Source organism: Tachypleus tridentatus, unplaced genomic scaffold (genome assembly GCF_004210375.1).
Source record: "Tachypleus tridentatus isolate NWPU-2018 unplaced genomic scaffold, ASM421037v1 Hic_cluster_2, whole genome shotgun sequence".
Taxonomy (NCBI): domain Eukaryota; kingdom Metazoa; phylum Arthropoda; class Merostomata; order Xiphosura; family Limulidae; genus Tachypleus; species Tachypleus tridentatus.
This window is the reverse complement of record NW_027467782.1, coordinates 5,458,528-5,482,965: the sequence shown is the minus strand read 5'-3', so window position 1 is coordinate 5,482,965 and position 24,438 is coordinate 5,458,528. Positions and strand designations below refer to the sequence as shown.

The following is a 24,438-nucleotide window of genomic DNA, read 5'->3' as shown; positions in this document are numbered from 1 at the left end:
CAAAAATATTAGAAAGAAAGTGCTAACCAGAATATCATATCTCTGCAAAATTAGTCACTACACCCACAGTTGCAGGTCTCAAACTATTTTACATTTTTACAAAACATTCATTAGACCTTTCATAGAATATGGAGCCATGGTAACATGCAACATTAACAAGAACCAAGTACTACTATTACTGAGACTCCAAAATCGAGTTATACGACTCGCACATCGCCTGCCACACTACACTCCTGTTGAATATGATCAGACACACACTAAAATCCTACCAATTTCTAAACGATTAATTAAACTTGCCACCAAATACTTTAAAAAATCCACTCATCGTAACGCACTGACTTCCGACTTTAAAAACATAGCAGCTACTCCCAAATCCTGGTGTAAATACTTATCCCCATATAACTTCATTCTCAGTCAGTCTAACACAATATAACTCTTGTTTGTTTGCTTGTTTTTCTCTAACATATCTTGTTGTTGTTTTTTTGTTAAGTCTCGTTTCAGGTCCAATCCATCTCCCATGACCAGCACATCTCAAGGGCACTAGGCGGGCTTTATTCGGTCCCGTCTAGTGAATGTGGATTTTCTCGGGGTACTCCCGTTTCCCCCACACCTAAATTTGAGGCATTGGATCTTTAGATCCCTGCCAGGGCACTTTGATTCATCGATCAATGCCCGGCCCTGAAATGACCCGTTTGAATGTTGTTTGTATTTTATCCGGCTTGCTTCTTGTCGTATTCCTCCGTTTCTCTTCTTGGGGGGTACTTTGCCTTCGCCTTGTAGCCTGCCACGCTTACCAGACAAGCATTTACATGAATTAATTAATCGGTCTATCAGTTTGATCCAATAACGTTATTATTTTTCAAACTCATACCAGGTGCAGGGTTGAAGGAGAACTGTTAGTCTTCGAGCACCCCAGGGGATTAATATTTCTTAGGAAACATTAATTTTAAACCTAAACACCTGCAGAAATAGAGAGAGACATATATATGTCTAACGAATCACTTCTTTGTGGCCCGGCATGGCCAAGCGTGTTAAGGCGTGCAACTCGTAATCTGAAGGTCGCGGGTTCGCATCCCAAACATGCTCGCCCTCCCAGCCGTGGGGGCGTTGTAATGTTACAATCAATCCCACTATTCGTTGGTAAAAGAGTAGCCCTATGAGAGCATTAGTTGCGAGAATAATGGCGTGAGACTGCCCATTAAGCGAAGTGTAAACATTTCAGCATAAAATTAATTCGTTCTTCGTGAACCGTCGATAAGATACAAAAAAATTCCAGATCAGACAGAAGGCTCAGTACTGTTTATAAGTTTGTAAAACTTTTGTATATAAATAATGATTTATTACAGCTAATGAGTTGTAATGACACTGTTTATTCTTATGTATTCTATGGTGGATGGTGTTAAAAAGATTGTTTTGGAATTTCGCACCAAGCTACTCGAGGGCTATCTGCGCTAGCTGTCCCTAATTTAGCAGTGTAAGACTAGAGGGAAGGCAGCTAGTTATCGCCACCCACCGCCAACTCTTGGGCTACTCTTTTACCAACGAATAATGGGATTGACCGTAACATTAGAACGCCCCCCACGGCTAAAAGGGCGAGCAAGTGAACCCGCGACCCTCGGATTACGAGTCGCACACCTTAACACGCTTGGCCATGCCGGGCCCAAGAACAAAGTGTGATGGGGATGCGAACCCGCAACCCTCGGCTTAGGAGTCCAATACCCAAACCATCTGGGTTAAAAAGATGACTTCCCTCTAGTTTATCACTTTACAGTTGGGGATTGCAAGAGCAGATATCCCTAGAGTATCGTTGAAAGAAATGAAATGTAAGAACTAACCACAACAACAAACAGCTTAGTATCTTGTTTTATAAAATTGAGATAGAATTAGTAACAATTTCAAAATATCCTTTAATAAACAACTTGTTTTTTTATTTTTGTATTACCCTCATTTAAACGTGTTTATTTTGGTTTCATCATTGTTCAAAAGTTTTGCAGGGTTTTGTTTAATTTTCGTCAAATAATTGTTTTCCCATAAACTTTGTTAATGACTTTTTCTATCTTTTGGGTTTTATTATCTTTGAATTTTTTGGAATTACCGTGTTTTTAATATAATTTGTTTCCGACCCGATGTTGGAAATACATGTTTTAATAAATGTAAATATGTAGATACTATCTCTAGGACTAGCCATTAAAAAATGACATAAAATGTAAAGTTCCATTATGCCTTTTTTTCTATGATGAATTTTCTTAATGAACACATACATAATCAAATGAAACTTGACTATATTTCCACTTATCCAATCAGTTACTATTTCTGGCTGGCATCTGGAATAATAAGGCGCCTCATCTGACGCTTTATGATAAGGACAAATACAATTAGTAGACAAATACAGTTAGTTGGCGTATAAAGTGGCTGAACCCTGATGTAATTATAAAGAGATAATGAGGAGGAAGGAAATCAGCTCGGGGTTTTAGAACTATAAAAGAACTATTTTATATCTTTACAAACACTTCTTTAGATAAACGTATCCTTATTCGTCTTGAATCACCAGTTGTTGAGGATCATAATGTAATTGTACAACTTCTCTTTTGAGTGGTCATCCAATAATTGAATATTGATTTTCTAAATGAAATTGCTTTGCTCTATATACTTTTGAAGATGTTTCGAATGTCACGAAGATCCCAAACTCGATCTTTACTATAACAATATAGCTTTAATTCCTAAAACCAGACTGTTCTTGTGTTAAAAAACAACAAATTAATCAAACTAGACATTAAAGTTTTTACTTGCACAGTAATTTATTTGTAAAATTAAAAAAATATATATAAGTTAAATTTTTGTAATAATTCTACACGGTTCGGTGGAAACAACTCCACAATTTTCCAGATGATGAAGTAAATATAAAGCTTCTCATCAACATGAGGCCCCAGCATGGCCAGGTGGTTAAGGCGCTTGAGACGTACTCCGAGGGTTGCGGGTTCGAATCCCTGTCACACCAAACATGCTCGCCCTTTCAGCTGTGGGACAGTAATAATGTGACGGTCAATTCCAGCCCAAGAGTTGGCGGTGGGTAGTGATGACTAGCCGCCTTCCCTCTAGTCTTACACTACTAAATTAGGGACGGCTAGCGCAGATAGCCCTCGTGTAGCTTTGCGCGAAATTCAAAAACCAAACAAACTTAAACCAATAATATTTTATTGATCTGACACGAAGATCTAAACTTAACAATTTGCAACTAATTATGACATTTTCTGAATTATCTTCTCATTATCAATGTTAACATGAAATTATTATACCATAAAACAAGTTTGACAACTTATATGGTGAATGTATTTATACATAATTTATAGTCAGATGGATATATATTTTTTTTATTTTAAAGAGAAATATATGCACCTGTAATAACTGTTACAATACCTGTACTCGTAATAACGTTACAAGCTCAGAGTATGTGATGTTACACTTGTTAAGGCACTGATTGTCAGACCAAAATGACAATAACAGTTGTGCACTTTGAAAACGGAGGTAAACAGGATTTTTCGCCAAAACGCATTCGTGTTTAATAATTTTTTTGAAAGATCTGCATGTTCTGCAAGTGCAACATGTGCAAAATCCTATAAAAGTGACGGGTTCTCGGTTTCCATAGCTCAGTGTTAAGCCACCGACACGCAATACAGTTGCGCCAAGACTGACTGAAGCACAACGCAACAACGTCATTGGTCGCTTGGAAGCAGGCGAATCTCGATCAGATGTTGCCAGATCTGTGAACGTCCACCCAAGCACCATCACAAGGCTATGGAATCGTCACCAATAACATGGATCAACTCGTGACCGTTCACGATCTGGCAGACCTCGTGTGACCACGTCCGCACAAGATCGCTACATCCGGTTACGTCACCTTCGGGATAGGACCACCACTGCGACGTCTACTGCCTCAAACATACCAAGGCTGCGTAGAATTTCCGATCAGACCGTACGCAACCGTCTACGAGATGCAGGAATCCGACCTCGACGTCCAGTCAGAGGCATCATCCTCACCCAGCAACATCGTCAAGCACGGCTGCAATGGACTCAGGCACATCGGGTATGGTATCATCGACGATGGAGGCATGTTTGGTTCAGCGATGAATTGCGTTTTATGCTTTGTAGGCAGGATGGAAGGACTCGTGTTGACCGTCGCCGAGGTGAACGTTTTGCTGAAAAACACAGATTTGGTGGTGGCAGCGTCATGATGTGGGCTGCCATCGCCTACAATGCCAGAACAGACCTTTTGCACATTCGAGGGAATCTTACGGCTCAACGATACGTCGACGAGATTCTTAGGCCCCATGTGCAACCCATCATGATGAACGTCAACCACGTTTTCAACATGACAACGTCCGTCCTCACACAGTCCGACTCACCACTATCTTCTTGAGACACCACAACATCAACGTTCTGGCCTGGCCCTCCAGATCACCAGATTTAAACCCCATCAAACATCTTTGGGACGAGTTGGACCGACGTCTGCGACGGCGACAACCTCAACCGCAGACTCTACCTCAGCTTGCAGCAGCTTTGCAGGCTGAGTGGACAGCCATTCCACAGGATGTGATTCGTCATCTCATCGCTTCCATGGGCAGGAGATGCCAAGCAGTTATTGATGCTCACGGGGGCATACTCGTTATTGACGTTGAGTGACGTTAAAATTCAACTAGTGAGCGTGGACTTTACCTTTGCAGACTTTGGATGTTCAGCAGTGAATGTACAAAGTTTCAAAATGTCTTACAGAACGACACGGAATAAACTTGTTAACAATTTATCTCAAATTTTGCCTTTTGCGCTTCTTTTTTGAAAAGTTTAGTTCATTTTCAGCTTTTAAAGGACATACTTCTCTAATCAGTGATTGACACCCATGTTGATGTAGTAGCAGGAAGTAGAAATAGTTCATCCTCAACTGTTAAAGGACACACTTCTCTAATCAGTGATTGACACCCATGTTGATGTAGTAGCAGGAAGTAGAAACAGTTCATCCTCAGCTACTAAAGGACACACTTCTCTAATCAGTGATTGACACCCATGTTGATGTAGTAGCAGGAAGTAGAAATAGTACATCCTCAGCTATTAAAGGACACACTTCTCTAATCAGTGATTGACACCCATGTTGATGTGGTAGCAGGAAGTAGAAATATACTCTTCAAAAAAAAGAAATGCAAAAGGGATATTTTTGATTTTAAAGAGAAATATATGTAATAACGTTACAAGCTCAGAGTATGTGATGTTACACGTGTTAAGGCACTGATTGTTAGACCAAAATGACAACAACAGTTGTGCATTTTGAAAACAGAGGAAAACATCGGATTTTTCGCCAAAACGCGTTCGTGTCCAATAAAGTTTTTGAGAGATCTGCATGTCCTGCAAGTGCAACATGTGCAAAATCCCTATAAAAGTGACGGGTTCTCGGTTTCCATAGCTCAGTGTTAAGCCACCGACATGCAATACAGTTACGTCAAAACTGACTGAAGCACAACGCAACAACGTCATTGGTCGCTTGGAAGCAGGCGAATCTCGAACATATGTTGTCATAGCTGTGAATGTCCACCCAAGCACCATCACAAGGCTATGGAATCGTCAGCAACAACATGGATCAACTCGTGACCGTCCACGATCTGGCAGACCTCGTGTGACCACGCCTGCACAAGATCGCTACATCAGGTTTCGTCACCTTCGGGATAAAACCACCACTGCGACGTCTACTGCCTCAACAGACCTTTTGCACATTCGAGGGAATCTTACGGCTCAACGATACGTCGACGAGATTCTTAGGCCCAATGTTCAACCCATCATGGTGAACGTCAATGACGTTTTCAACATGACAACGCCCGTCCTCACACAGCCCGACTCACCACTGTCTTTTTGAGACACCACAACATCAACGTTCTTCCCTGGCCCTCCAGATCACCAGATTTAAACCCATCGAACATCTTTGGGACGAGTTGGACCGACGTCTGCGACGGCGACAACCTCAACCGCAGACTCTACCTCATCTTGCAGCAGCTTTGCAGGCTGAGTGGCCAGCCATTCCACAGAATGTGATTCGTCATCTCATCGCTTCCATGGGCAGGAGATGCCAAGCAGTTATTGATGCTTACGGGGGGCATACTCGTTATTGACGTTGAGTGACGTTAAACTTCAACTAGTGAGCGTGGACTTCGCCTTTGCAGACTTTGGATGTTCAGCACTGAATGTGCAAAGTTTTACACATTTCATACAGAACTACCCGGAATAAACTTGTTAACAATTTGTCTCATGTTTTGCCTTTTGCGTTTCTTGTTTTGAAGAGTATATATTCAACTATGCTTATTTTATCCATAGTCTGATGTGAGTGTTTAAACCCTTCAAATTTATATTATTTCGTTTGACTAGAAACTACAATTCTCAGATGTTCATAATTTGTATGTTTACCTGGTAGCTAGACCAACATATTTCGTATTATTTGTGAAACTGAAATCATAATCTAATTTGTATAACAGAACCAGTTAACTTTTATGACCTTATCTTTCTCGTGTTATTTGTAATTCTACTAGTTCAAAACGTCAGTTTTTGGTTTTACTGGTGGTGTTCACATGTGTCTGTCTTCTAACTCAAAATTCCATGCTTATATTTTATTGGTAGTGTTTGGACGTGTCTGTGTTCTAGCTCAAAAGTGAAGTTTTATTTTTACTGGTAGTGTTCATATGTTTCTGTATTCTTGTTCCAAACATCAAGTTCTGGTTTCACTGGTAGTGTTCGCATGTGTCTGCATTCCAGGTTAACAACATTGGTTCAGGTGTTGTTCGAAATAAATGGCTGCAAGTAAAGGTCGAAAATAATGAACATAATGAAATGTTTGAAACATAACAGTTGAGAACAGCAAGTTTGAACGTTAGTAGATATATTTAACCTAATTTTGTTTAATTATAAGCTCGGAAATAGAAGTTGTGTATATTTTTTGTATTCATGAGATCTCGTAGTGCTTGAGCCGCAAGTCGTAGCTGGCTGTGGTACTGTTTGTCATTTAGTATAAGCTAGAATGTTTTAAACTAGAAAGCCTGTAAATTATTTTATAGAGTATAAAAGTGTTGAAAAATGTGTTTGTTTGTTGGACTTAAAGCCACTTTGAGCTGTCTAGTATAGGTGTACAAACAGAAATACTGTTTTATACTATATTTTTTTAATTTTGTAATTTAAATGTTCGGTAGTAGGAGTTGCGGGTCCTAAAGATAGTATTGACATGAAAAGGTTTAATAACTTAGGTCAAGAATACCAAGAATACCTTAGGCCAAGAATTTTCATTTTAAGCTATGAGACATTGTGGAGTGATTAGAGTTGTTTCAACAGCATAATTGGATAAAAGAAAGTGGTTGAGGCGTGGTAATCCGACGGTCGCGGGTTCGACCACCAGAGCAACGGTCAATCCCACTATTTGATATAGAAGCAAAAGTTGACTGGTGGGAGTTTACACTTTCTGGTGCTGTCAAATTCAGTAGGAAGTGGTTTATGGTAAGTTAATCTCTTACCTTACTGGACCTGTATCATTTTCAGGTCACGCATTTACTTACTCATAATTTAGCAACCACAAACTAGAAGAAAGATAGCTAAACACCATCCAACTCTTAGACTATTTTCACCAGCAAATAATGACCACATATAATGTGGACAAGTATGGTGACGGATTCGAACCCATCATTCAGAGTCGGAAACACAAGATCATACCAAGTAGCTGTATATAAGTTAAGAAAAGTTTGCAGCGATTCACAAACTACCTGATCTCAAAATGAAGGTTCACGTGCGTATTCAGTGGTTTTATAGAAGTGGAATATTTAGAGACAAGGATTAATAAAATTTAATGTAATCATGATGCTAATATCTGGTGTATATTACTCACTCTACACACACTTCTGGTTTCGGTTTATGAAACAACGGTTTATCTGCTTACACGTTTTAGGCCAAACTAAAAGAAGAACTGTATCTGAGCTGGATAACTTGGTTTACATAGAGTTAGCCATAAACATTATGACGAGTTGTATGTCTGACTGCAATGCATCCAAGAGAGAGAACCTAAAACTTTGCACACATAGTAAGAAGGGGATAGTGTGGGTGTGCACTGAAGGTACTTATGTGTCAGATTTGACTCAAAAATGTTCTTTATCCTAATTATTCTGCTTTGTAAAGGTCTATAGGAAAGAAAGTATCATTTTTCTCTCTCTTACTCAGTACAGTATTTTCAACATAAACTTGAGAACTCTAAACATTTGAAGAGTAAACTAAGTTTTGGAAACAGAAAACAGAGAATACTGCAGAATTTGAAGACTGAAAAATTCAGATAAAATCACAGTAATAAAATAATCGAATCTGAGAAACTAAAGTAAATCTATTTGTTTTTTAAAGGGTTGGACTGAATTAAGATTGGAAAATCGTAAAATAAAAATCATTAAAGAATTGGTGCATTGGGGTAGCGATAAAATTAATTGAAATAAAGGGAGACACTTAACTGGTATAGTAAGATCTTAGTGGATCCACTCCTTACTATGTTTTAGTACTGTATATAGTGTCCAGGTTAAATGGGTTATAACTAAAATATTCCTGGTTGACCAAGTATGATAATGATTGAAAATGTTTCATGACCAATGCTGTCAGTGAACAAAGGTCATGGAGTGACATTATTCACTGGACAAAAATGTAAGTTGAAATTCTTGATATGAGTATGCTTTCTTTGTACACACCCCACTAAATGATCAAGAAAAAAAGATGTTTAACATTACAGATATCAATCTTGAGGTAAAAAAGGACTGGAAGGTTAAACACTAACCATTAGTGGAAGAGAATATTATATTGTTTGAAATGGTGAGTTGTACCAGTGATGAATATTAGTTGTCTGTTCTCTTTATTATACTTTTAAAATTAAACAATAAGATATCCTCTTATAAACACTCTCAAACTCCTATATTTTGTTTTTTCTTTAACTAATTTTTTTTTTTTACCCAGTGTTTTCCTTACATCATTGCAATATGTTACTGATTTGCATGTTTGTTTGTTTTCTTTAATTAATTTTTTTACCTAGTGTTTTCCTTATCATCATTACAATATGTACCTGATTTGCATGTTTGTTTGTTTTTTTTCTCTTTATCATTTAATACTGAAACTTATGTTAGTGAACTTTCTATTTGTCTTTCCTACAAGAAAACATCTCTTAAATAGCAACTTCTGTAACATTTTAAGAAATAAAAATCATTCAATGTTTTTAGGCAAAAATATAATATCTACTATTTCTAAACGATTTGGTTTAGATTTGAATTTTTTCAAAATTGCAAATAAACTTTAAGAATATAATATAACAAGCTAGAAACTTAACATCTCCCTCTGAATGCATTAATTAAAATAAAAACTACATGTACTTTAGACTTCAAAGGTTTTATTACATGCATTAATGATCTAATGATTTCATTCATATATAATTTCAGTCAGACAATATGGTGAGTGGATGGTGGATAATATTCTAAACATATCAGACAGAATGTTTTTGTTTTGTTATAGCAAAGCAACAATGGGCTATCTGCTGTGTCCACCAAGGGGAACCAAAACCCTGATTTTAGCATTATAAATTCAAACACTTACCTCTGTCCTACTAGGGAACAGACAATGAACACTTGTATAACAGCTGTTATGGGTGAATACCTTTTCTAAGTTAGCATTCACAAACTTCATATTATAAAAACTGTTGTTATAACAAACTACTGACATCAATAGTATTCCAACCACTACTGTAGTTGTTGTATGCCAGTGAGCCTTATAAGCTATTAAATGCAATGGTAGCCCACATCAAGATCTTTTGTCAAGGTTAAAATAGTCTTCTTGTTTTCAAATTATAAATTCTCTAAAAAAAAGATTCCTAATTCTTTTAGCTTGTTTCACCACAGTCAAATACATTAGAATACTGAAGGTTTTCAATGTGTGTAAATAATCATACTTAAATAATTTTAAACCTTTACACCACCATTATTTTCTAATGGGATTCCAAACATATTTATATATGGTGTCTTTGTTGTTAATATTTGCAATAATTTTATCAAGATACAAATAATAGTTGATACTATGGAATAAGAACCAGAATCTCATTTGATTAAGTAAGTGGTTCAAAAGTTGTATGAAGTTTAAAGTTAGGCAATTGAAAACAGATGTTTCATTTCAAAGAGAATAACTGATATTTACCTGTAAGACAGGAGTATTTTGCAGTGAAAACAATATTTTATTGTTAAAAGGCTCAATGCATACAAAGATTCATTAAAATTAATCATCATATCATATTATTTACAATAGGAAAATAATTAAATGTTTAAAAATTACCTTTCAAAATTATACAAGAGTGTACACGTTATCTTGTATAATTATACGAGAGTAGACAAAGTGTTGGGGTGGGTAGTGATGACTAGTTGCTTTCCTACAGTACTTAATCAGGGACGACTAGCGCAGATAGCCCTCATGTAGCTTTGCACGAAATTCAAAGCAAACCAAATTAAAACCAACTGGTCGTTTGCCTTCACTTTTTTCCTTCAGTATATAATTATTTATTGTTTCTATCAGTTTACATGCTATTCTATCCATGATTCCGATAGCATGTGACCCAATTAAACACGTTACTTTTGGCCTTCTGCCAAATGAATAATTTTTTGTGTTTTTTATGCGAGGGAGAGTAGTAAGCTTGAGTAATTACTGCCTCCAGTCGGCACTGCAAGTTCACGCTGAGTGATTTAGTGATTTCGATATTAGTTGTAACCTGTTATCTTGAACTCGCAAAGTTGGAGAGAAATTCAGATTCTTTTAAAACAAATCTTAGTCAAAGTGACGCCTGGTAGAAATTGATGAAATAACATTTAATTTCGTTTTGACCCCGATTGTCTCAGTATTTAAATTTATAAAACTATAAACATAACCCATATAGCCCTTTTCACTAAAGTTTCTGCTACATTTACGATTTCAAACAATCGTTTATAAACTCACACTCAGTGAACATGCGCAAGTTAAAGAATTTTGTGAAAACCTATTCTGACCTTCAAGACACGTGTTACTGAAAACCTAGTTTATAGAACATGAAATATAATACTTAAAGGATTGTTGTTTATAAATGTTTTTACCATACCCCAGTTTATATCAATTTGCCACGCTATGAAAACATTTAGTAAAATGAGGGTTTACATTTCTACGTTTTAAACAACAACTAGTTTAGTGTTAACTCTAACGTATACCTTACAAAATCAAATATTGGCCTTTATGAGGGTTTTAAGCATAGCAGCAACATATATCTATAGACTATGATCTAATTTGTCTTAATTTAACATTTTAATTAAATAATTATACAAAACATCTTTAGTTAGCATACTTGAACGTCATATAAAATAATTAAGATTCAAATCGAATTAAATGTTTGTCTTGAAAACTTATCCAACACGTAATCGAACAGTTTTGTGAAACGTTAGGATTAGTGTATTTAACTATTTACGTCACTCGGAAAGGGTTCACTGCGTCTCATAATGATGGACGTGCGAGAGTGTGGAGACGTCGAGGAGAGCGATTTTCCGTAATGGTTCTGTAATGGTCTAAGCAGGCATATGCTTGGGTGGCCGCTCCGACTTACTCATACTCAACAGGGGTGCTCTGAATGCACGACAATATAGAGACGAAATTCTGGAACCCATTGTGAGGCCTTTTGCCGGTGCTGTCGGCGATGGGTTCATTTTCATGCAGGTTAACGCGCTAGCCCCCGTCGCCTAACTGTGCACGCGTATGGACTTCCTTGATGAGGAAGACATATAGACTTTTGAGTGGTTCGCCAGATCTCCAGATTTAAATCCGATTGAACATTGTTGGGATATGTTGTCGAGGTGTGTTATTGAACGGCACCACTCAGAATGTACAGGAACTCCGACAAGCCCTGCTAGACAAGTGGGCTCCCATACCCCAAGATAACATTGATAGACTGATTCGAAGTGTGCCAAATCGGTGTCAAAAGTGTATCACAGCCCGTGGAAGTCACATTAGATATTGAATGTTTCAAACATTTCTTGAATAAACGCATGTAAACTGTTTAAAGTATTGTATCGTATGGGATATCAGTTTTTTGTGATACTAGTCATTTTTTTTAAATTTTATTTCTCCATGTTTTACACTTCATCACACATTAAAAATGGATATAGATGGAACTGAAATAAGACAAAATATCTAAAAAATAAAAGTATTCTCACATTTGGAACACTGAGATAAATTATATAAGAAAACGTACTTGTTCTTTTAATTTTTAGCAGTTTTTTTATAGCCGTAAGGAATTTCAGCTTAAACAGCAATACAGAGGTTCCATCTGGTCAATGAAGATATACTTAGAATATTTCACTTCTGTATTTTGCAGTTTTATGAGCGTTTTTTTTTTACCATTAACCGGTGGTAGATGGATCTTCACCAAACTCGGTATGGTGGTTCATTGGGTCCATGGGGGGAAACACATAGATCTTTTTGAGGCTTACGGTTTTTATGAGCGTTTCTTTTACAACTACTTCGCCCCTTATTGACCGATCAACACTGAATTTGTCTACGAAGGTTTGTTGAGTCGATGTGAGGATACGTTCAAATTTTCGGTTTTACATTTTGTCTTTGGCAGTCTTTATGGGCGTTTTATACAATTACATATAAGGGAAGCAACTTTTCAAGTCCTTGAATAACCATGAATTTACATAACTTACGTCACTACTTTTTCACTTTTAACACGATAAATATGATACGCATAAGTAAAATACATAGGTAAATTCAGGATTTATAACGCAACAGTTTACCCTCTAGTAATAGAGCGCAGACAGCTCACAGTATAACTGTAGGCTCAAAACAGATAAACATAACATAGAAGCAAAATGGAGTATTCAGATCCTAACTTTAAAGGCTCAAGTCCCAGTTCTTTCAAAAATTACAAATTTCAAGTAAATGGCAATGGACATCTTCAGATCCAAAGTTTTAAGACTCGAGTCAGATGTTTTTCCAAATTTACAAATTCCTCGTAAAAGACGACAGTTTAATACAAACTCTTTATTTCTCAGGGTCGTCGTTACGTCGTATTAACTCTATAAACCTTCTATCAATAATTACTTGTTTTCCATGCAATATCTCATGATTATCAAAAACCATAACAATGGCTGAAAATATACTGCACGTAGTAAGTTGATACTACTGCCCTCTATAAATCATGTTCTTAATAATAATATCTGTATTTCAGTTTGGAGTCGCCACAGCTGAAAGCAGAGGGTCAAACGGTATAAAATATCTATTCTTTAGGTCTGTATTTTTATTACTGTGTGATATGTATACTTTCATAGAGTTTAAAAACATCCTTTTAATTAAAAACTTTAAAACCAAAATACGTTTTACCTTTCTCACGTTTGTTCTTCAGACTGGATTTCTTAATGGAAAATTAAAACGACAGTTAGAAAATCGTTTGGGATTAGAAATTGCTTTAAGAATATCGTCAAAACAAAAAATATGATTCTTATATATAAATCTTACATCCCTGTATGTACCAGTTTCTGTTAGTCACATCTTAGTTTGTACCAGTTTCAACTAGTTACATCTTAGTTTGTACCAGTTTTAACTAGTTACATCCTATTTTGTAATTACTTCTGTTAGTTGCATCCAACTTTTTATCTTTTTCTGCTAGTTACATCTTAGCTTGTACCTCTTTTTTCTAGTTGCATCCTAGTTTGTAACTATTTCTGTTAGATACATCCTAGTTTGTAACTATTTCTGTCAGTTACATTCTATTTTGTTGTTTTTTTTCTGACAGCCTTATCCTAGTGTGTACATGTTTGTATCAACCTCAACAAGATTCTAACTAAGTGTACATTTTTCAAACCAAATTGTAAGTTAATATGATATTTGTAGGTGGTTTTTTCTATAATAGATTATGAATTGTTAAAGTTCAACGTTCAACACAATAAATTGCATGACAGATGGAGTAAAACTAGTGAGGTTGGTGTTTGAAACCAAAAGCAGTGTGTTATGATTTACTTTCATTTCTTTGACATCCACAGTACCAACATACGAGTATTATGTGATCTCATCCCTCTATGACCTTTGATCTTGTCTTGAATATGATAACGTTTATTGTCACGATAAAACAGACTACACTGATTTAAATGTGCTTTACTGTTTCGGTTGTTATTTATGTTTTCTCTTACAGTAGGTAAGTTATGTCTAGCAATGTGTTAACTGGTTCTTCTTTTTTTTGTATTTAGGAGTTGTGTACAGTTATCGAACAACATATCACATTGAGTTTTGACGTTAATGAGTTATTGGAGGTTCCTTTGTTTTCCACTTTTTACCAGCGCACTGTCACCCCTCTCTTCCCTAAATGGCAGTATGGGCTGATATGTGAACTCCATGTGACAACCATATTTTATCTTTTTTTTTAAGGAACCGTTCTTCAAATGACATCGATTTAGCAGGTTTTGTTGTCTGGCTTAATAGTTTCACTTCAAATAAAAACAAAACAAGCAAACCACCTAAAAGGTACCAATTTGATAATTTAATCAGGAGAATTACAAATAGATATTACAAAAATTGACCTCAAGTCATAACAAAATTTTATACTCTTAATACATCAAGTGATTTATTACGACTTTCTCAATCTATTCAAGTATACACAGAATAAAATTTTGAAGGATAGAGTTACCCTTGGAATTTTTTCATGCAGTCTTTCAAAATAACATTATTTAACATGATTAATTAGGCTTGAAGAAAATAAGATAATTCTACTTTATTTTCCAATTGAAATTTGAGATTTATATCTAGAAGTTAGACGTATATAATAAATAAATATATTGTGAGCTTAGAATCAAAATATTTTTAATTTTCGTTTGTTTTGAAATTCGCACAAAGCTACTCGAGAGCTATCTGTGCTAGCCGTCCCTAATTTAGTAGTGTAAGACTAGAGGGAAGGCAGCTAGTCATCACCACCCACCGCCAACTCTTGGGCTACTCTTTTACCGACGAATAGTGGGATTGACCGTCACATTATAACGCCCCACGGCTGGGAGGGCGAGCATGTTTAGCGCGACTCGGATGCGAACCCGCGACCCTCAGATTCCGAGCGCAAGCCTTATCGCGCTCGGCCATGCCAGGCCTTTCATTTTCGAGAAAGGAACTTCAGAAATCGATCTCAAATTGAAGTTACTTGCTCTATCAGAGAGTAAGACGTTTAGGGTCAGTAATATGATTATGTACTAAAAAAAGACCTACTGTTACAAATATGATCATATAATAAAGGTAGATCTAGTTTTAGGAATATGATCATGAGCTAAAGGAAAATCCAGTGTTAGCAATACGATCATGTACTACAGGAAGACCTAGTGCTAATAAATATGATCATGTACTAAAGTAAGATCTAGTGTTAGTAATATGATCATGAACTATGGATAGATCTACTCAATTATCATATTACTAACTAGAGTAAGAACTAGTCAAGGTTCATATCACTAACACTAGAGTAAGAACTAGTCAAGGTTCATATCACTAACACTAGTTCTTACTTTAGTACATGATCATATGACTAACACCATGTGTTTCTTTCGTATATGATCATATTTTTAACATTAGTAACATTATTATGTACTAAAGGAGAATATAGTGTTAGTAATATCATCATCTACTGAAAGAACCTAGGGTTAGTAATATTATCACGTACTGAACATCTGGAGTTAATAATATGATCACGCACTAAAGTAAGACCTGGTGTTAGTAATATGATCATGTACCACAGGAAGATCTAGTATTAGTAATATGTTCATGTTATAAAGGAAGACCATGTGTTAGTAAAACGATTATGTACTAAAGTAAAATCTAGAGTTCGAAAAATGATTATGCAGTAAAGTAAGATCTTGTGTCAGTAATATGATCACATACTAAAGTAAGATCTAGTGATAGTAACACGATTACGTACTAAGGTAAGATCAAGTGTTAGAAATGTGATCCTGAACTAAAGGAAGACCTAATGTTAGTACCGTGATCATGTACTAAAGGAAGATTTATGTTAGTAATATGATCTGTACTAATCGAAGATATAGTGCTAGGAATATTATGATGTATTAAAGGAAACCTAATCTAAGTAATATTCCTAGCACTATACCTAATCTAAGTAACCTAATCTAAGTAATATGATCATTTAACAAAGTAAGATCTAGTGTTAAAAATACGATCATGTACTGAAGATCTAGATTTAGTAATATGATCATTAACTAAGGATAGATCTAGTGATAGTAATATGATCATGTAATAAAGGAACGCCTAGTGTTATTCATATAATCATGTACTAAACTAAGACCTAGTACTAGTAATGCGAGATTTTTGTCAGTAATATGATCATCTAGTAAAAAGTGTTCTTGTGTTAGTTTTGTGATCATGTACTAAAGGAAGATCTAGTGTTAGTAATATCAAAATGTACTAAAGGATGATCTCGTGTTGGTAATATGATCATGTAGTAAATGAAGACCTGGGGTTAGTAATATAATGATGTAGTAAAGGAAGACCTTGTGTTAGTAATATAATCATGTACTAAACAAAGAACTAGTGTTAGTTATATTACCATGTATCAAAGTTAGTAATATCATCATGAACTAAAGATCTAGTCTTAGTAATATAATAATGTACTAAAGAGAAACCAATGTGATCATTGTGATTACATTGATCAATTATGATCATGTAATAAAGGAACACCTAGTGTTATTCATATGATGATGTACAAAACTAAGACCTAGTATTAGTAATAAGATCATCTACCAACGCGAGATTTTTGTCAGTAATATGATCATCTAGTAAAGAGTGTTCTTGTGTTAGTTTTATGATCATGTACTAAAGTAAGATCTAGTGTTATTCAAATGATTATTTAGAAAAGTAAAACCTAGTGTTAGTAATATGATCATATACTAAAGGAAGATCTAATGTTTGTGATATGATCATGAATTAATATAAGATGCAGTGTTATTAATAAGATCACGTACTAATGAAAGGCCTACTGTTACCAAGATGATCACGTACTAAAGGAAGTTCTAATGTTAATAACACGATCATTTACTAAATGAAGATGTATTGTTAGTAATATGATCATGAACTAACGTAAGATCTAGGGTTAATAATATGACCATTTAGTGAGGACGACCTAGTGTTAGTAATATGATCACGTACTAGAGTATGATTTATTGTGATAAGTCACGTACCAAAGGAAGACCTAGTATTAGTGATATGATCATGTGTTAAAGGATGATCTAGTGTTAGTGATATGATCATGTAGTATAGGAAGACCTAGAGTTAAAATATGATAATGTACTAAAGGAATATCCAATGTTAATAATAAAATCTTGTACTAAAGATCTAGTGCTAGCAACATCATAACGTACAAAAGGAACATCTGGTGTTAGTAATATGATCATGTACAAAAGAAAGATCAAGTATTAGTAAAATGATCATGAAGTAAAGTAAGATCTAGTATTGGTAATATCATCATGAACTAAAGAAAGACCTTGTGTTAGTAATATCATCATGTAATAAAGGAAGACGTAATACGGTCATGTATTAAAGGAAGAACTAGAGTTAGTAATATCATCAAGTACTAAAGGAAGACCAGGTTTGAGTAATATGATAATGTACTAGAATAAAATCTAGTGTTACTAATTTGATCATGTACTAAAGGAAGACCTAGGGTTAATTAGGTGATCATGCACTAAAGTGAGATACATTGTTAGTAATATGATCATGACCTATATTAAGATACAGATATAGTGTGAGTAATATGATCATGAACTAAAGTAAGATCTAGTGTTAGTAGTGTGATCACGTATTGAAGATATATAGTTAGAAATATGATCATGTTCTAAAGAAAGAACTAGTGTTAGTAGTGTGATCACGTATTGAAGATATATAGTTAGAAATATGATCATGTTCTAAAGAAAGAACTAGTGTTACTAAAATGATCATGTACTAAAGAAATATCTTGTGTTAAAATATGATCAAGTTCTATAGATCTAGTCTTACTAATATAATCACGTACTAAAGGAAGATCTAGCGATCGTAACATGATCATGTACTAATGAAAAAAACGTGTTAGTAATACGATCACGTACCAAAGGAGACCTTCTGTTAGTAATATGATCACGTACTCAAAGAAACCTTCTGTAAGTAATATGACCATCAAATAAAGGAAGATATGGTGGTAGTAATATGATCATTAACTAAAAAAAGTCCTGATGTAGTAATATGATCATTAACTAAAGAAGTCCTGATGTAGTAATATGATCCTGTACTAAAAAAAATCTTGTTTCAGTTATATGATCATGAACTAAGGTAAGATCTGGTGTTAGTAAAATGATAATGTACTAAAGGAAGACCTAAGGTTAAAAATATGATCATGTTCTCAAAGAATATTAAATATTATGAATGTGATCATGTACTAGAGGAAGATCTAGAGTTAGTAAAATGATCATGTGGGAAATTAAGACCGAGTGTTTGTAATATGATAATGCACTAAAGGAAGATCTAGTGTTCGCAATATAGTCAGGTACTAAAGATCTATTGTTAATAATATGGTCACGTACTAAAGGAAGATTTAGCGTTGGAAATATGACCACGCACTAAAGGAATACCTTGTGTTAGTGATACGATCATGTAGTAAAGGTAGATGTGGTGTTAGTAATATAATCAAGTACTAAAGGAAGATCTGGTATTAGTAATGTGATGATGTACTAAAGAAAGACCAGGTGTGAGTAATATGATCATGTATTGAAGGATTCTCTAGTGTTAGTAATATGATGATGCACTAATGTAAGAACGAGTGTAGTAATACGATGGTGTACTAAAGGAAGCCAAGTGTTAAAATACGATTATGTACTAAAACAAGATCTAGATTTAGTAATATAATCATGTACTGAAAGAAGACCTGGTGTTAGTAATATTGTCATTTTCTAAAGGAAGATCTGGTGTTAGTAATATAATCATGAATTAACGGAAGACCTAGTGTTAAAAATATTATCATATACCAAACAAAGATCAAGTGTTAGTAATAAGATCACGTACTAAAGAAGGATCTAGTCACTAGATCAATTATACGTTGACAATCCAAGAAATACTTCACATTTAAATGTTAAAAAAGTCTATGAATCTAGTGTTAGTAATATGATCACATAGACTTTTTAACATTTAAATGTGAAGTATTTCTTGGGATTGCCAACGTATAATTTCCAATGTTTGACAGTTGATTCGTTTGAGTTTTGGGAAGCTCGAAATCTTCACCAAGTGCCTTTGTTTATTTCTTGGAAGGTCGAAGTGTAGGAGTTATGCCAGCAATCAGCCGCTGAAATGAAAAAAAAAAAACGAATTCAATAGTTGAGGTATAACTTCCTAATCTGAATATTAACCTCATTTATCATCATAAATATTATATCTGGAAATATTAACATAAATGATATTTATACGTAAAGAAACTGGTGTATTTCAGTAATATTTTATTTGCCAACTTTGAGACTGTCTCTATAGTCAATATAAGTGTTGAAAATCTACTACAATATGATCATATACTAAAGGAGGATCTAGTGTTAGTAATATGATTATGTACTGAAGGAAAACATGATAATAAGTTTCAGTATAAATAATTTATCAATAATATTTAAAATTTTACTTTTGATAAAGACGAAAAGCAACTCACGTCCTTAAGAGAACCTGGTGTTACCAGCATAAAATGAAAAGCATATAACGGAATCCATAACATTGAAGCCAGGGCTATCCCCCAGCCTAAGACTTCTCCCCACCAAGGATAAACGTAAGTCTCTGCATACACCAAAGGCTTGTATCTCAAAACTGAAAACAGGAATATTCCCTAAAGGAAATATGTATTTAGAATTAGAAAAAGACATTCTCTGGTTCTCTGAATGAAACTGAAATAAAATTGAACATCATTTGTGTGTATATATATATATATATTAGCTACTAAAGATAAGGTATTTATTTATATGTTTTGATACTGTGAGAAACGTAACTGAGTTAACATAATGCCAGTTTTATCGAGTAAGTGAGAAAAATGATCTGTTATCACAATTAACATATAGTATTCTCACTTGCTGAATGTTCAAGGTTCATTTCGTTACTTACAGTGAACAAATGTACAAATCCAGGTCCTCCATTATCCTTAAATACTTTTATAACTCCACCATAGGTGAGGGTCAATACAGTTTACCGTAACTGAGATATGGCGTGGCTGTTTATGTCAATGTCAGTGGCCGAAATAAATAATACTATTATGCAATCTGTTGTGCTGAAATACAACTAGTTCTCAATATCAGAAGTGGCGATTGAGGCTCATTAAATGTATCGCCATCTATTGAATGACACCTCAAACAAAATCAATAAAAAATTCACACTTCTGGTTTGGTTTGTTTTGAGTTTCGTGCAAAGCTACATGAGGTGTATATGCGCTAGTCGTCCATAATTTAGCGGTGTAAGACTACAGGGAAGGCAGCCAGTCATCATCACCCTCCTCCAACTCGTGAGCTTCTCTTTTACAAACGAATAATGGAATTGACCGTTACATTATTACGTCCCCACGACTGAAAGGACGAACATATTTGGTGTGACGGGAATTCGAACCCACGACCCTAAGATTACGAGTCGATTGTCTTAAGCACCTGACCGTATCGGTCCTACATTTTGTGTATTCAAGATTTAAACAATTATAAAAATAATTGTGGTATGTGTAGCCATCATTTCTTTATCACATAATTATAAATAAAAGTACTGTGTGCTCAACATGAACAGGACTTTCAGTATGTCAAGATCCTGATTAAATACTTATTGATAAATGTTTTAAATGTAATACAAAAATTGCGGTTGTTAAAACTAAATTTAATTTTCAATGAACGGTGCCATCTTTAACACATAAAACATTAATGTTTATATCAGAATTGTGCCTTTTCAACCCTGAAAGGTGCCACAAACAAACTCCGATATCAGAGTTGAATTCAACAATCATAGAAATCTATCCTTAAATTTTCATTATTCCAGTTGGATTTTCAGTCGAATTTCGTCCTCTTCTTCTTGGAAAGGAGTCTGTGGCATTTAGGTGAGGACGTTTCTGGGACCAAACCCGAACTCACCATTAACATACCAATAATCGCGTGCTGATATAATCCACTAATTCCAATGTTATACTGTTATTGGTAATATAGGGGTATCAAACTTACCAAACAAATGGCTGGAGAGACAAAAACCCAGGTAGCGAGGAAGTACCAGTTAGGCCGATATCCTGTCATCTCTTCAATGTTGCTAGACAACCTTTTTACACCTGAAATAATTTATTGTTATTAATATTTTAACAAATTTATTGTTTTACTGGTTGTTACCTTCACGTAAAAAACCACTTGACATAAAACTTGAATTAACTCAAATCTACAAATTAAAAGTGTATTTGTTAATTAATAGTTCAAAGTTTATAATGAAAACAACTGAAAATCCCACAAAAGATTAAAACAAAAAAAAGGCCCTGGTGGTTAGGGCGCTTGACTCGTAAACTGAGGGTCGTGGATCCGAATCCCCGTCAAACGAAACATGCTCGCCCTTTAAGCCATGAAGGCATTATAAAGTGATGATTAATCCCACCATTCGTTAGTAAAAGAGTATCCCAAGAGTTGACGGCGAGTGGTGACACCTAGCTGCCTTCTCTCTAATCTTATACTACTATATTAGTGATGCTAGCGCAGACAGTCCATATGTAACCTTCGCAAATTTAAAAACAAAACAAAAGGTAAGAAGATAATTTAAAGGATGAATAGCGAATCTGATCCTTTGTGGAGATAAAGTTAAAAAAAACTAGAAAAAAGTGAAGCGAAGAAAAATTAAGTTGTTAAAACTATTGACTTTTGAGTACAATAATACAAGGATTAAATGTAATGAATAATTAACTATCATCTCTAAAGTGAAACTTGAGTAAGACACAATCTTCTACGGTTAACTTGAGAATAATATATCATCATCTTTAGGGAGAGCTTGCACATAGTACAACAGCACATTCTAGAGTTAATTTCAGAATAATATATCATCATCTTGAATATAGCACATCAGCACATTCTAGGGTTAACTTGAGAATAATACAACAACATATTTTAAGGGTAACTTGCATATAGTACAACAGCATGTTCTAGGGTTAACCTGCACATAATAAGATACCACCCTTCAAGATTAACTTGTTTATTGTACAACAGCTCCTCCTAGGATTAACATACGTAAAATACATCATCACATTCTACGGAACAGAATAACAACATATAAATAAACAGATATATAAGAAGTGGGAAGTGGCGTAAGAAATAATGCAGGACATGCATTTGAAACTTACCATAAACCCATGTAATAGCTATAGTTTGAAAGAAAACAGTGAACAGTAGAGTCATTCCACTGGCAGAATAATAATCCATCAGTTGAAATATGTACATGCCCCCCTGAAAAGTAAAATGATTATTTTAGTGAATAATACAATCAGTTTAAAGAAATCCAATCAGAATTATTTATTAACAGTTTCGTTTTTATTAAATATATTTTATTACAAGTTACAGTTTCCATATTCTAGATACAAGATAACACCATGGTAAAGCCACAGAAATAAACAGATATATCAGAAGTGGAACGTTACTGAATAAATATAATAGTATTGGGAGTTGTGCTTATGGTAAGTTTTATTTATTACGTCATTTTTACAGTGAATAAGATTTGTTTTAGACTATCCACCCAATATTAGACATCATGCACTACACACACCTTTAACATAAGTCTTCATGTATTACACATTATCATGAGACATCATGACAATACACATCATCATTAGATCACGTACTACACACACCCAACATCAGACATTATGCACTACACATCATCATTAGACATTACATACTAAACACTAAACATTTGACATCATGTGCAACACATCATCATTAGACGTCATGTACTACAGACCAATCATCACATAACAAACTGAGACAGTTATAGATATCTTTCTACAGGAACTAACATCTCTCTCTACAGCAGTACCTTACTGTTATCATCATTGACGCCATTAATTATGACGTCATTTATTTTGGATGAGATGACGGCTTGAGGAACTTTCTTTTTTTTTTTGACGGACAAATGAAACATCTACCATAATGATATTTTCCTTTTTACTCGTTTATTGATTTTTTTTAATATTATGGAACATACCTTAGTGACCATTGGTAGGCCTAACATGTATAAGATGATAAATCATTACTACGGTAAAACTTCTCTTCGCGGTCTCGAAAAGAGATGGCCATTCGTCCACGATCCCTGTGATGAAAGTTTCCACGGTGCAGAACTGAAAAACAAAACTGACCAATATCAGTACACATGTTGTCATAACATACAGATCAAAGTAACTTAATAAACATAGTTAGACAGATCTATATAAATTGTATATGTACACTGCTAACCAAAATCTTAAGATCAATGAACAAAAAAGAGAAAATATGCATTTTGCGTTGTTAGACTTAACCACATATTTGAGTAGAGCTTCGATAAAAAGACAATAAGAAAAGGGAAAATAAAAATAAAAAACCTTTTAGCATTTAATAGGAAAAATGTGAACACTATGAAATTAGCCTAAATACCAGTTGATCAAAGTTTAAGACCGTACTGAAATGAAGCGTTAATCGGTAAACACGAAACGAAATTTAGTCATTTGTGTTTAAGCATTAGTATTGTCAACATCTTCCACTCGCATCTCCTGTGTAACATTGGGTACAAACATGGCAAAGGCAAAAAAAGTTGACAGAGTTTGAACGTGGCAGCATTCTCGAACTGCAAAATTAAGGTATCTCTGAACATGCCATCGCTGGTGAGACTGTGCGTAGTAAAACTGCTGCTTCTTAAATTTCTTAAAGATCCTGAGGAATATGGAACGAGAATTTCAAGTGGTCAGCCAAAAATATTTCGCCGACGTTGAGTAGGAGGATTCGACGGGTTGTCCAGCAAGACAACAGCCAATCGTCGAACCAGATTAAAGGCCCCACGGACACAGTGAATGCAGCTCAAGAACAATAAGACGGTATCGTACGAGAGAAAGGCTTTAAAAATCGTAAACGTTTTCTTCAAAGGCTCACGCCTCCCTTCCACACCACACAAACAGCTCAGTTAAACTTTGCTGAGAAGCACCAAACACAGGGCGTAGAAATGTGGAAGAAAGTTTTGTTTTCCGATGAGAAAAAAAAAGTTAACCTGGACGGTCCAGACGGCTTTACAACGTTACTCTTTTGATAAGGATATCACACCGGAAAAGTTTCACCACGCAGTGGAGGAGGTTCCATCATGATCTGGGGGTGCTTTCTCCTTCCATGG

The 24,438-nt window shown here is 35.0% G+C and overlaps 2 protein-coding genes across 5 annotated transcripts in view; one reads left to right on the top strand and one right to left on the bottom strand.

The window, feature by feature from the left end:
* The window catches only part of LOC143242663 (dynein axonemal heavy chain 7-like), a 619,118-nt gene that overhangs the window by 413,624 nt on the left and 181,056 nt on the right, over positions 1 to 24,438 (top strand). The gene's annotated exons all lie outside the window — the stretch shown is intronic.
* Positions 19,263 to 23,314, bottom strand: LOC143242748 (sodium- and chloride-dependent GABA transporter 2-like). The gene is made up of 5 exons (XM_076486233.1): positions 23,287 to 23,314; positions 22,430 to 22,532; positions 21,279 to 21,379; positions 19,748 to 19,918; positions 19,263 to 19,396 (listed from the first exon to the last, which is right to left on the bottom strand). The coding sequence occupies exons 1-5, from the start codon at positions 23,311 to 23,313 to the stop codon at positions 19,349 to 19,351; spliced, it is 450 nt and encodes a 149-aa protein (XP_076342348.1). The 5' UTR covers position 23,314; the 3' UTR covers positions 19,263 to 19,348.

What these genes read in the sequence shown, in the direction of transcription:
- LOC143242748 (XM_076486233.1), bottom strand. Translation starts at nt 23,313, where the DNA reads ATGTTAGGCCTACCAATGGTCACTAAG. An exon ending in GCCTACCAATGGTCACTAAG is followed by an intron (nt 22,533 to 23,286) that starts GTATGTTCCATA and finishes TTTACTTTTCAG; the next exon opens with GGGGGCATGTACATATTTCA. An exon ending in CACCAGGTTCTCTTAAGGAC is followed by an intron (nt 19,397 to 19,747) that starts GTGAGTTGCTTT and finishes TTTTCATTTCAG; the next exon opens with CGGCTGATTGCTGGCATAAC.